The sequence below is a fragment of the Nerophis lumbriciformis genome, linkage group LG23 (genome assembly GCF_033978685.3).
Source record: "Nerophis lumbriciformis linkage group LG23, RoL_Nlum_v2.1, whole genome shotgun sequence".
Classification (NCBI taxonomy): Eukaryota; Metazoa; Chordata; class Actinopteri; order Syngnathiformes; family Syngnathidae; genus Nerophis; species Nerophis lumbriciformis.
Genome location: NC_084570.2, coordinates 28609161 through 28624289, shown reverse-complemented (window position 1 = coordinate 28624289; position 15129 = coordinate 28609161). Strand labels below are relative to the sequence as shown.

The window sequence follows — 15129 nt, the reverse complement described above, 5'->3', positions numbered from 1 at the left end:
TAAAATGTTTAGTTTTGGACGTACATTAGGCTGCTAAGCATGCTCTACTTATTTTCACCAGTATAACTATTGCTAGCGTTGGTTTTAGTCTTTGTTTTCTGATAGTACTGACAATAACCATATGATTGCCATTTGTTGTGATTAGAGATGTCCGATAATATCGGACTGCCGATATTATCGGCCGATAAGTGCTTTAAAATGTAATATCGGAAATTATCGGTATCGGTTTAAAAATTATCGATATCGGTTTCAAAAAGTAAAATTCATGACTTTTTAAAACGGCGCTTTGTACACGGACGTAGGGAGGAGTACAGAGCGCCAATAAACCTTAAAGGCACTGCCTTTGCGTGCCGGCCCAGTCACATGATATCTACGACTTTTCACACACACAAGTGAATGCAAGCATATTTGGTCCACAGCCATACAGGTCACACTGAGGGTGGCCGTATAAACAACTTTAACACTGTTACAAATATGCGCAACACTTTGAACCCACACCAAACAAGAATGACAAACACATTTTGGGAGAACATCCGCACCCTAACACAACATAAACACAACAGAACAAATACCCAAAACCCCTTGCAGCACTGACTCTTCCGGGACGCTACAATATACACCCCCCCGTCCAGCCACTTTATTAAATGTTTGGGTAGAATTTGATCAAACAAAACCAGTTTTCTTTGACATAATACAGAAATGTATTTGAGCTGTTTATTTTATGGAGGAATGTAGTTAATCATAGAACTGGCACCCAGGTTTATTAAAGAGTATTGATGATGAATCGCGAATCGTTTTGAATTGATAATCGATTCTGAATCAAATCGTTGCACACAAAAATAACATCTTTCATTTGCTATTTTAGTCCTAAGAAGTCAAAAGCCGACCCAGGATGAACACGTTCCTTCAGCGCCAGTGTGCGTCTTACTTCATCAGGTGGTCCTTGGTGCTGCGTGTCTTGGTGAGGAAGCGCTCGGCCAGCTTCTCCATGTTGCGGCTGTAGTCCACCTCGATCTCCGCCTTCTTCCGGAAGAAGTCCTGCAGGTCCTGCAACAGCTGCACCCTGAGCTCACACTGCTGGTCCAGACACTTGAGCTGCTCCACCAGCTGGGTACGGATCTCTGTGGAGGAGGGACCAGGCCAGTTTGTTATTGTCGTGAAGACCAATTCCACACAAAACATCACACCGTGCGGAGTGGAAGCCTCCTGAGCTAGACAACTGCTTTGAGTTAGCATTTTAGCTAGTTAGCCTACGGCTTGCAGCACCATAAGTTTGAGGATTTTATCAGCAAAGAGGGCTTTGTTCCTTAGAAAGTCTTTAATTGTGATGAGACCAAAAACAGCGTACCTTTATTACAGCGAAGGAGAAGGAACTACCGCGACACAAGCCAATGAAGGATCGCTGCGCACTGCTAATTTGCACTATTGCTAGCGGCGACTACATGAAGCCACTGCTCGTTTTTTACTAAGAAACTCCCAGAGTGTTCAACAATGCCACAAATTACTTTCTTTTTTTTGTTTTTGAGTGTAGCAACATGGTGGTTTACGCTTTGGAACGCACAAACAAGACTTTTGTTTGTGTGTGTGCACGTGTTGATATTTAAGCTTGCTGTAAAGTTGTGTTGTTTAGACAAAAAAAAAAGATTGTTGAGCTCTAATCCCCTTGTTACGTTGCTTTGATATATACTGTAGATAGATAGTACTTTATTTATTCCTTCAGGAGAGTTCCCTCAGGAACATTTAAATATATACACACACACACACACATATATATATATATATATATATATATATATATATATATATATATATGGGGAGGCGTGGCGAAGTTGGTAGAGTGGCCGTGCCAGCAATCGGAGGGTTGCTGGTTACTAGGGTTCAATCCCCACCTTCTACCATCCTAGTTACGTCCGTTGTGTCCTTGGGCAAGACACTTCACCCCTTGCTCCTGATGACATACATACATATACTGTATATGTACACACACATGTATATGTATATATATATACATATTTATATATATATATATATATATATATATATATATATATATATATATATACACATGTAAATGTACATACATATATATATATATATATATATATATATATATATATATATATATATATATATATATATATATATATATATTTATTAGGGGTGTGGGGAAAAAACGATTCTCACGTGCGATTTAGAATCGATTCTCATTTTTTAAAAATCGATTTTTTATTTTTTATTTCATTTTTTTCTTAATCAATCCAACAAAACAATACACAGCAATACCATAACAATGCAATCCAATTCCAAAACCAAACCCGACCCAGCAACACTCAGAACAGCAATAAACAGAGCAATTGAGAGGAGACACAAACACGACACAGAACAAACCAAAAGTAGTGAAACAAAAATGAATATTATCATCAACAGTATCAATATTAGTTACAATTTCAACATAGCAGTGATTAAAAATCCCTCATTGACATTATCATTAGACATTTATAAAAAAAAAAAAAAGATGAACAATAGTGTGACAGTGGCTTGCACTTGCATCGCATCTCATAAGCTTGACAACACACTGTGCCCAATAGTTTCACAAAGATAAAATAAGTCATATTTTTGGTTCATTTAATAGTTGAAACAAATTTACATTATTGCAATCAGTTGATAAAACATTGTCCTTTACAATTATAAAAGCTTTTTACAAAAATCTACTACCGGTACTCTGCTTGCATGTCAGCAGACTGGGGTAGATCCTGCTGAAATCCTATGTATTGAATGAATAGAGAATCCTTTTGAATAGGGAAAATATCATTTTTGAATCGAGAATCGTGTTGAATTGAAAAAAAAAAAATCAATTCTGAATCGAATCGTGACCCCAAGAATCGATATTGAATCGAATCGTGGGACACCCAAAGATTCACAGCCCTAATATATATACATATATATATATATATATATATACACACATATATATATATATATATATATATATATATTATATACTGTGAGGTAAGAGTGGATCGTGAGATCGACAGGCGGATCGGTGCGGCGGCTTCAGTAATGCGGACGCTGTATCGATCCGTTGTGGTGAAGAAGGAGCTGAACCGGAAGGAAAAGCTCTCAATTTACCGGTCGATCTACGTTCCCATCCTCACCTATGGTCATGAGCTTTGGGTTATGACCGAAAGGACAAGATCACGGGTACAAGCGGCGGAAATGAGTTTCCTCCGCCGGGTGGCGGGTCTCTCCCTTAGAGATAGTGTGAGAAGCTCTGCCATCCGGGGGGAGCTCAAAGTAAAGCCGCTGCTCCTCCACATGAAGAGGAGCCAGATGAGGTGGTTCGGGCATCTGGTCAGGATGCCACCCGAACGCCTCCCTAGGGAGGTGTTTAGGGCACGTCCGAACGGTAGGAGGCCACGGGGAAGGGGCAGGACACTTTGGGTAGACTATGTCTCCCGGCTGGCCTGGGAACACCTCGGGATCCTCCGGGAAGAGCTGGATGAAGTGGCTGGGGAGAGGGAAGTCTGGGCTTCGCTGCTTAGGCTGCTGCCCCCGCGACCCGACCTTGGATAAGCGAAAGAATATGGATGGATGGATAGATAGATATATATGCACACACACATACACACAAACATTATAGTGTCTTCAAAGTGTGCAGCGTTTTATTAAAATAAGGCCTTTTGTCGAGGCTACAATTAGTTTTCATGTTTACATTGTTTCTTTTCACTCTACGAAACAATTAAAAAATTAAGTTGGTAAATGGAGGTTCCACTGATTTTGAACCACTGTCGTGGATGACAGTGGTGACACCTGACCGCAAAAGAGACTTCAGTTCGGCGAGCACTAAAATTGCCTGGGCAATGTTGGTATGATCCAGTTTCTTCCAAATGGGGAACAAGTTGACAAACAGAAACTGTCTTGTTAAGACTCCATAGTCCCTCACTCAGTCATGTGATGCAAATGAACACATTTGATGCCTAATTTCATGTCCTCCACGTATAATATACACATCTCCAGAAGCAGACATTTATCGCACTTCATCACTTTTCATTTCCTCCCGCCCTGGTCTCACATCAGTAGACTGCACTCAGACGTGGTCCATCACACACCACAGGAAGATATAGCCTCTGGAGGATCTTGTGTGTTGCAGTGTTGTGACAGCAAGCAAGTTGCCACATGCATCACGCTCAAACACATCGATGATGAAGCATTAACGCTGTGTGTGTGTGTGTGTGTATGTGTGTGTGTGTGTGTGTGTGTGTGTGTGTGTGTGTTGCACGTGCATCATAACAACACACACACACACACACACACCAGGGCTTGCATAGCACAGCTGTCCTACCTTTACAACGTTGGCTATAGAGGAAGCAAAGTGTTTTGCCTTCCATCCTGGCTCCAGTTCAGCATTAAATTCCCTGACACACACACACACACACACACACACACACACACACACACTTTCACAGCCAGTTCTGGCAAAGAGCGCTCCGTCTGTTGCGCCAACAGCGTCTGTCGATGCTGCCTTTGTGCTTCACGGCTCAGAGTGCAGTTTGTCATTACCACAAAGAGAAGTGGAATCTCTAAATATGTCTGAACACACACCCCCTTATCTCCAATGTCACTCTCTCACGCTGTCATAAACAGACCTAAACATTGTGCCAGTCGCGATGTGCCCCACACACACACACACACACACACACACACACACACACACACACACACACACACACACACACACACACACACACACACACACACACACACACGACATAAACACAATACACAGGGTATGCCCCTCAGCCAATGACCTGTTGTGGGTATTTGCTTTGACAACATGTGTTAATGTCTTTTGATGATGCAATAGTGTGTGTGTGTGTGTGTGTGTGTGTGTGTGTGTTCTTGTATTTCTACCCTTCTTGAGACATCAACAAGTAAAAGTGCCTTCCGTATGAGGAGGTGTGAACAAGTTAGGACATAAATCATGGTTCTAATACGGAAAACCATTGCATCTATTAGAGAATGTTCCATTTGCACCCCTGGTGGTGAAATCTATTAAAAATTAGGGTGGTCCCAAAAAGAAGGGATTTTTTTCAAATTGACTGTGTGTCGGTTTTAAAAGTGCTCCCCCTCTGGTCAACATATGAAATAACAAGTGTGTAAGAATTTGAAATGCGCCCCTTTTTGCCAAAATTAATTTAAAAAATAAAATAAATATGTATATAGAGACATACTGTAATAACTTGAGGTAAATAATGAAGATTAAAAACCAATTACCAACAAAAAATTAAAAAAATTAACTAAAAGCAGTCTTTTTCTCACAATAGGTCGACTTTTATTCTTATAAAATTGGGAACAATTTCTCATATTCTTTCTGTTTCTGTAATATTGCAATGTTTTCTCGTAAAATGATTACTTTTTAATGCCAAATGGTGACATTTGTCATATAAAATTCTGACTTTTGTCACAATATTGCCAATTTTTTTGTTGTTCTTGTAAAACAGTGACATGTTTTAAGTAAAATGATGACTTTTGTCATAATTTTGCCAAGTAAAATTCAGATTATTATTATAATATTGCCAAAATGTTAGTTTTCTTATAAAATAGTGACTTTTGTCAAGTAAAATTACATCTCTTTTCATAATTGCCAAATTTTTAAGCTTTTCTTGTAAAATTGCGACTGTTATTGAGTAAATTCCCAACTTCTATCATAATATTGCACAAATGTTCAGTTTTTCTTGTAAAATTACGACTTTTACTATAATACTGCCAAATTCTAAGTTTTCCTTGTGAAATTGTGACCTTTTTCTTGGGAAATTCCAACTCATTTTTCACAACAAGCTTTTTTATATATGCATAGTATGTATATATTAATAATGTCCATCCATCCATTTTTCTACCGCTTATTCCCTTTTGGGGTCACGGGGGGCGCTGGAGCCTATCTCAGCTACAATCGGGCGGAAGGCGGGGTACACCCTGGACAAGTCGCCACCTCATCGCAGGGCCAACACAGATAGACAGACAACATTCACACTCACATTCACACACTAGGGCGAATTTAGTGTTGCCAATCAACCTATCCCCAGGTGCATGTCTTTGGAAGTGGGAGGAAGCCGGAGTACCCGGAGGGAACCCACGCAGTCACGGGGAGAACATGCAAACTCCACACAGAAAGATCCCGAGCCCGGTTTTGAACCCAAGACTACTCAGGACCTTCGTATTGTGAGGCAGATGCACTAACCCCTCTGCGAACCGTGACACCCATATTAATAATGTTGTAAATACAAATATTTATATATCTAGAAAGGGTGGTCCTAAGGAGGTAGGCATTTTTCGGAGGTCTCAAGAAGATAACAAATACAAGAATGCCTGTGTGTGTGTGTGTGTGTGTGTGTGTGTGTGTGTGTGTGTGTGTGTGTGTGTGTGTGTGTGTGTGTGTGCACATTGCACAGCTCTGTCAATGATGGGGATGTAGCCTGTGGTCTAACTCCTGACGCTGTGACACACAACCACAAAGTGACGGCCTTGTAATTAACGGTCAAAGGACAGAAACAACACAAAGTATTAGTTGATCTAATCTAATGGAGCGGTAATTAAATATAAGAACTAAATCAGTGTTTCTGCCTTTAAAACAGCCTTGTCAAACGTATGAGTTTATGAGTTTGCTCAGTATAGAAATGAGCTGAAATGTTTTTAATGAAAGAGGCTGCTGTTCTAAATGTGTCCACTGGGTGTCGCAATAGCAATTCTGTACACAGTACTCCCCCCTCGACTACAGTGGGAATTGATACGATTTTTCCGGTTCTATTATCGATTCTTATTTTGACAAAAAAAGATAATAAAAAGATGGATTAGCATCAATTGTGTTTGGTTTAGAGCTAACAAGGCCTTACAAAGCCTAATGTGAGGTCTTAAGAGGCACTTAGCAAAGAAAAAAACTTTTAAAAATGATAAGTGTGACCAGTAGATGGCAGTCACACATAAGAGATACATGTGGACTGCAGGTTGATGCCTGTTCATTAAATGACACTAGCACGACTGCAGCTGAGATAGGCTCCAGCACCCCCCGCAACCCCGAAAGAGATAAGCGGTAGAAAATGGATGGATGGAAGTACCAGTAAGCAAACTACACCAAAACGTTGTTGATGTTTCATTGAGAAAATAGAACATGACACAAGGCGCTCAAAACTCTCAAAATGCTTTAGTACGATTTTGGTAAGCTACGAAGCCGCACCGCTTGATGGATTGTCGGAGGACTACGGCTACCATAGTCAGACGTACTGTGCTTCAACATACGGTATTATTATGGTGTGTATAAGGACCCCAAAATGGCACCTATTAGGGGACATTATCTGGTGTTTTGTTTCGCAATATTATGCAAAACCAACTTTTCTTACCTATTGGTACCTGCTGATGTGTATTTGGGATCTGCATAAGTCCCGAAAATTTGCATGTGTCCACCACTCCTTTTTTTTCTGTATTTTGTTGTTGGGCATTCATCCTCTACTGTTGCCATTTCTAATATAAAGTAGCGTACAGTTCTAACTTATATCTGTCAGTAGACTCGCTATGGAAGCGCTAAAAACTACCGGCACAACAAAAACGACGGGGAGAAGACGCTGTTGAAGTGGAAGCACGTAAATATGACCGCCCACAAAACGGAGCAACTTGAAGAGACTGTCAGAAAGCGGCTTGAAGATGATCTGTAAAACATAATCTATGCAACATTTTGACAAAAGAACCACCAATACATGTTATGTACAAACCCCGTTTCCATATGAGTTGGGAAATTGTGTTAGATGTAAATATAAACGAAATACAATGATTTGCAAATCATTTTCAACCCATATTCAGTTGAATATGCTACAAAGACAACATATTTGATGTTCAAACTGATAAACCTTTTTTTTTTGTGCAAATAATCATTAACTTTAAAATTTGATGCCAGCAACACGTGACAAAGACGTTGGGAAAGGTGGCAATAAATACTGATAAAGTTGAGGAATGCTCATCAAACACTTATTTGGAACATCCCACAGGTGAACAGGCAAATTGGGAACAGGTGGGTGCCATGATTGGGTATAAAAGTAGATTCCATGAAATGCTCAGTCATTCACAAACAAGGATGGGGCGAGGGTCACCACTTTGTCAACAAACGCATGAGCAAATTGTTGAACAGTTTAAGAAAAACCTTTCTCAACCAGCTATTGCAAGGAATTTAGGGATTTCACCATCTACGGTCCGTAATATCATCAAAGGGTTCAGACAATCTAGAGAAATCACTGCACGTAAGCAGCTAAGCCCGTGACTTTCGATCCTTCAGGCTGTACTGCATCAACAAGCCACATCAGTGTGTAAAGGATATCACCACATGGGCTCAGGAACACTTCAGAAACCCACTGTCAGTAACTACAGTTGGTCGCTACATCTGTAAGTGCAAGTTAAAACTCTCCTATGCAAAGCAAAAACAGTTTATCAACAACACCCAGAAACGCTGTGGGCTTCGCTGGGCCTGAGCTCATTTAAGATGGACTGATACAAAGTGGAAAAGTGTTCTGTGGTCTGACGAGTCCACATTTCAAATTGTTTTTGGAAACTGTGGACGTCATGTCCTCCGGACCAAAGAGGAAAAGAACCATCCAGATTGTTATAGGCGCAAAGTTGAAAAGCCAGCATCTGTGATGGTATGGGGGTGTATTAGTGCCCAAGACATGGGTAACTTACACATCTGTGAAGGCGCCATTAATGCTGAAAGGTACATACAGGTTTTGGAGCAACATATGTTGCCATCCAAACAACGTTACCATGGACGCCCCTGCTTATTTCAGCAAGACAATACCAAGCCACGTGTTACATCAACGTGGCTTCATGGTAAAAGAGTGCGGGTACTAGACTGGCCTGCCTGTAGTCCAGACCTGTCTCCCATTGAAAATGTGTGGCGCATTATGAAGCCTAAAATACCACAACAGAGACCCCAGGACTGTTAAACAACTTAAGCTGTACATCAAGCAAGAATGGGAAAGAATTCCACCTGAGAAGCTTAGAAAATGTTTACTGAGTGTTGTTAAAAGGAAAGGCCATGTAACACAGTGGTAAACATGCCCTTTCCCAACTACTTTGGCACATGTTGCATCCATCCATCCATCTTCTTCCGCTTATCCGAGGTCGGGTCGCGGGGGCAGCAGCCTAAGCAGGGAAGCCCACACTTCCCTCTCCCCAGGCACTTCGTGCAGCTCTTCCTGTATAGTAATAAAAAGTCAAGTCCTTAGATGCTGGTCTCGTCGGCAAGAGAGAGGGAGAGAGACCTAGATCTGGTCCCTCTGTGATGGTCATCATCCTGTCGGCCAGAGAGAAGTGGGATGTGAAGTGGAATTTTTCGCCTCCAGAAAGCCGAGTCACTTTTTCCAGGCAGATGCGAGCGGGTCCTGCACGGGATCTGGGATTCCACTTTACTGATGCTCTTCCCTTCCTGTCTGCACTCAAGTCCCACATTTACAGTTAAAAAACACCCCCCAAGAATGAGAAAGTGTGCTTTGCCTTTTGGAGCAACTTCTCCTTTTAAGACGACGCGGTCCAACATGGTGACTTGCTTTGTACGGCCAAACATCTGCTGTCCTTCACGTGACCTTCGACCCATTTCTCTGGTCGCTTTGCTGGATCTAATCTTTTTGATGCAGAATATGTCATCATGCACACGCCACAAGGTCCATTTGAAGCAGGGGTACCCAAACTGTTTGACCGGGAAAGGTGTGTAGGTGTGTGTGTGTGTGTGTGCGTGCGTGCGTGTGTGTGTGTGTGTGTGTGTGTGTGTGTGTGTGTGTGTGTGTGTGTGTGTGTGTGTGTGTGTGTTCTTGTATTTCTGCCCTTCTTGAGACATCAACAAGGAAAAGTACCTTCCATATGAGGACCGGTGAACAAGTTAGGACAATCAATCATGGTCCCAATACGGAAAACCATTGCATCTAATAGAAAGCCAAATACTAGAGTCCGTGAACATTGCTCCAAAGTCAGGATTTTTTGTTGATTTAATGTGCATACAAAAGTAAACATTGACAGGTGCAAAGGCAGCAATATACGATAAAACAAGATGGCAGCTAAAGAAGGACTTCCCTATTCAACAAAAAAAAAAAAACCCAGGTGAACAGCTGATTTTACGACTTCCGGTGCTAACATAAGACAACCCGCGTCCCATATGTGACCATAGAATGAACAAATACACTACGATACTAAGACTATAGTGGCCATTAACAGCTAACTTCTACAGGTGGGTTGCCCAAAATGCGGCACAGGGGCCATCTGTGGTCCGTGACTCGTTTGTCATCGGCCTTAAGCACGTTACAAAGAACAAAAAAATAAAGATCTCATTTGCACCCCTGGTGGTGAAATCTATCAAAATGAGGGTGGTCCCAAAAAGGAGGGCTTTTTCAAATTGACTGTGTGTCGGTTCTAAAAGTGCTCCCCCTCTGGCCAACATATGAAATAACAAGTGTGTGAAAAATTTGAAGTGCTCCCCCTCTGGCCAACATATGTAATTGCAATTGTGTGTAAGAAATTGAAATGCGGCCCCTTTGGCCAAAATTATTTAAAAAAATAAAAATAAATATGCATAAAATACATAATGTAATAACTTCAAGTAAATAATGAAGATTAAAAACCAATTACATACAAAAAACACACAAAAAAACCTAACTAGAAGCTTACCTTTTTTTGTATTTGCATAGCATGTATATATTATGAATGTTGTAAACACAAATCTTTATATATCTAGAAAGGGTGGTCCTAAAGAGGTAGGCATTTTTCGGAGGTCTCAAGAAGGTAACAAATACAAGAATATGTGTGTGTGTTTGTGTACCAGTAAGCAAGCAACACCAAAACGTTGTTGATGTTTCATTGAGAATATAGAACATGACACACGGTGCTCAAAACTCCGAGCATTGTCGGAGCATTACGGCTACCATAGTCAGACGTACTGTGCTTCAACATACGGTATTATTATGGTGTGTGTATAAGGACCCCAAAATGGCACCTATTAGGAGACATTATCTGATGTTTTGTTTCACAATATTATGCAAAACGAACTTTTCTTACCTATTGGTACCTGCTGATGTGTATTTGGGATCTGCATAAGTCCCAAGGTAGTCAATAAGTTCCTTATTTTTCAAATTGACTGTGTGTCGGTTTTAAAAGTGCTCCCCCTCTGGTCAACATATGAAATAACAAGTGTGTGTAAAAATTTTGAAATGCTCCCCCTCTGCCCAACATACGTAATAACAAGTGCGTGTAAGAAATTGAAATGTGGCCCCTTTGGCCAAAATTATTTTAAAAAATTAAAATAAATATGTATAAAGATACATGCTGTAATAACTTGAAGTAAATAACGAAAATTAAAAACCAATTACACACACACAAAAAATTAAAAAAATAGAAGCTTACCTTTTTTTTAATATTTCAATAGTATGTATGTATTATTAATGTTGTAAACACAAATCTTTATATGTATAGAAAGGGTGGTCCTAAAGAGCTAGGCATTTTTCGGAGGTCTCAAGAAGGTAACAAATACAATGTGCGTGTGTGTGTGTGTGTGTGTGTGTGTGTGTGTGTGTGTGTGTGTGTGTGTGTGTGTGTGTGTGTGTGTGCATATATTATTATGATGAATATTTAATTAATATAATGGATAGATAATTGATATAATAGGATATTAAGAGTATATGAAAGCTTGATTCCTACCTTGTTACAAAACTTTAAGAAGGTCATCACAGAAGTAATGAATCAGAAATATCAAGCAGCTAAAATGTGTCAAACAGGGATAAGTGTGGGGGGAGTGTTTTGCATTTTTCCCGTCATGCACTCTAACGGATTTAAATGGGTGTAAATTTGAAATGTTTTCTGGTGTTTTGACATTTTCTCATAATATCCACAACGTTCTGTAAGCATGTTGTGTTATGTGCGACCATGTGTGTTGACCTTTAAGTTAGTTGCATTTTATTGCACCATGACTAGGGAAGGTTGTTTGGATTGTGTCATGTAAGTACTGTATTTTTCAGACAATAGGGCACACCGGATTAAAAGGCACACTGCCGATGAGCGGGTCTACGTTCATACAAAAGGCGCACCGGATTGTAAGGCGCATTAAAGGGGTCATATTATTTTTTTTTTCTAAATGTAAAACATTTCCTTGTGGTCTACATAACATGTAAAGGTGGTTCTATGGTCAAAATGTTGCATGGATTATGTTTTACAGATCATCTTACAGTCGCTTCAGGATGCGCCGTTTTGTGGGCGGTCTTATTTACGTGCCTCATCTTCGACAGCGTCTTCTCCCCGTCATCTTTGTTGTAGCAGTGTAGCGTGCAAGGACGGGTGTGGAAGAAGTGTCAAAAGATGGAGTTAACTGTTTTAATGACATTCAGACTTTACTTCAATCAATAACTGAGCAGCATCTCCTCATCTGTGGCTCACGAGTGCAACAGCAACGCCGGAAATGTGTCCCGTGAAAAAACATCCGACCGGAACTCTCTAATAACTAAAGTTCCTTGGGTGAATTATGTAAACCCACTACAGCTAGTTTACTGAAAGATATAAGTAAGAACTTTACACTACTTTTTATTAGAAATGGCAACAGCGGAGGATGAATGTCACATTAGGTAGAGAAAAAGAAGAAGCTTATGACTACGGTGTCAGACTACAATGGCGGACGCGCGCACATTTTCAGGACTTATGCAGATCCCAAATACACATCAGCAGGTACCAGAAGGTAAGAAAAGTTGCTTTTGCATAATATTGTGAAACAAAACGCCAGATAATATGTCTGCTAATAGGTGCCATAATAATACTTATATGTTTAATGCGCCCACAATCCATCAAGCGGTGCGGCTTCATATCTTACCAAAGTCGTACTAAAAACATTTAGATTTTTGAGTGCCGTGTGTAATGTTCTATATTCTCAATGGAACGTTTAAAGTTTTGTTGTTGTTTACTGGCGTCATCTTGCAGTTTACACGTATCTCTTATGTGTGACTGCCATCTACTGGTCACACTTATCATTTCACCATGTACCAAATAAAATTGCTTCGAGGTCGGTAACCACAACCAGAATCATTCCGTACATTAGGCGCACCGGGTTATAAGGCGCACTGTCGACTTTTGAGAAAATGAAAGGATTTTAAGTGCGCCTTACAGTCCGAAAAATACGATAAATGCTGTGCTTAATTTCAAAGTACATTCAAAGGTCATTGATCGGATTTACTCACAGAGTCTACAAGATGGCAGTGAATATGTAGCATGAAATCACTCCGCGGTGCGATGCTTTATTGATGTCATGACGTCTGTCGGGCCAAATTGATGACACTGGAAGGCCACACTTGGCCCGCAAGCCGTAGTTAGGACACCCTTGATCTAAATAAAGCAGTATAACTATACATCTGCATGTCAAATGGTCAGATTTTAGAGGACTATGTATTATACATCCCTTGAAAAACTGACAATGAGTTTGTTTATTGTGGCCCAAACTATAAGGAGTAAACAAGTCGAACAATGCAACTATTAAGCTTGTATTTGGTTTATTTCTATGCTTATTATGTGTACAGATGGGAATCTTTGGCCACCTCACTAAATAAGCGTTTATCACTTGCAACTTTCAAAAGCAGTGCATTTGTAAAAATAAATTCCCATCACATTTAATAAATTAATGGAAATGTGTGCAAAACTGGAACATAAGTGCCCTAAAATAAAGGAGCTGGTGGCTCACTGTAGTCAGACAAATTTGAGAACTTTCTGCGTTGTTACTTTATTTACGAGAAATAAATCGATTATGGACATTTACTAATTATAATGGTCCATGTCTGAATTTCAATGTATCTAAAAATTGATTATTTCCCCCACCACTACTTATGAGTGTACTGTGAAAAAAACAAGGCTGGCTTCCTCCAACCGAGCATGCACAACTTTTCTTAAAGAATGCAAGATATTCTTTTTATGTTTTCCTTCGTTTCCAAGTGGCTACAACACTGACTTTGTGTTCCATTGAGCATTGAGTGAAAGTTGCTTTATTGTCCTTGGCGGATATTTGACTGGTTCCAGAGGGCTTGAGGCTGTTGCTTCAAATCATTCAGACATGCTGCGTGCGGTTAGAAAAGGTTCACGCAAATAAAGGCCATGTAAAAGGCCTTTGCTGCCTGGTCACATAAACAGTCGCGTGAAGAACAACATAAAAACCTTTTACCTGCAACATTTACATTCTATCTCCAATGTCCGTTGAAAGGTGCAATCGTTACGTGTTGAGACTGTGGCAAGACATATGCGTATTGTGTAGTAACACCACATGGATCAGGGATTGTTGCTAGGGATGTCCCGATCCGATATTTGGATCGGATCGGCTGCCGATATTTGCCAAAAATTGCGTATCGGCAAGGCATGGGAAAATGCCGATCCAGATCCAGTTTAAAAAAAAAACACCGGTCCGTGTTTTCCAACGCACCTATTTAAATAATACATTCCACTTTTCTGCTGCTCTGTAATTTCCGTTCTGCATTTTCCAGCACACCTTCAACACATACACAATTCTCACGCAGTTGCTTTTAGCTGCTGGCATTACACGACAGGCTCTTCTCACTCTTTCCTGTGTCTCCCTCTCACAGACAGCGAGCGCACCTTCTTACACACGTCACATACTGTCACGACATACGTCACATACGTATACGTCCTCTCCCAGCAGAGAGCGAGGTAGCGGCATGGCTAACGTTAGCTGTGATGCTAGTGCAGCCGCTAAGGTGCGCGCCTGCTCAAGCGTCCTCTGCGCACGGCAAATCTATGCCACGCACAAAATCAAATAAAAAAATAAGTGCATAACAATTTTCGACACACGGACACGACAGAGAAAACAGTTTTCGTCATCAATGTTCAAATATTGTGACGTCTGTCGAGACGCTTATCTCCATTCGGTGCCACACGTCCACACCATCAAAATGCAAGGCAAACATTTCCACGTCAACACCGTATGAAAAAATTAGTGATTTTTTTAGTTGTGATTTCCTTCTCTGCATGAAAGTTCAAAAGTAGCATATATTAATGCAGTATGAAGAAGAATGTTTTAATGTAGACATGCAAGCCTTGAAAGAACATTTTGAAAATCAA

At 40.5% G+C, this 15129-nt stretch overlaps 1 protein-coding gene across 2 annotated transcripts in view; it reads right to left on the bottom strand.

Annotated features, from left to right (window-relative positions):
* srgap2 (SLIT-ROBO Rho GTPase activating protein 2) overlaps nucleotides 1-15129 on the bottom strand; it is a 231242-nt gene that overhangs the window by 94067 nt on the left and 122046 nt on the right. For both annotated transcript variants that reach the window (XM_061984849.2, XM_061984850.2), the window contains exon 2: nucleotides 929-1121. In XM_061984849.2, coding sequence (XP_061840833.1) covers nucleotides 929-1121 — 193 coding nt within the window. The remainder of the gene's footprint in view (nucleotides 1-928; nucleotides 1122-15129) is intronic.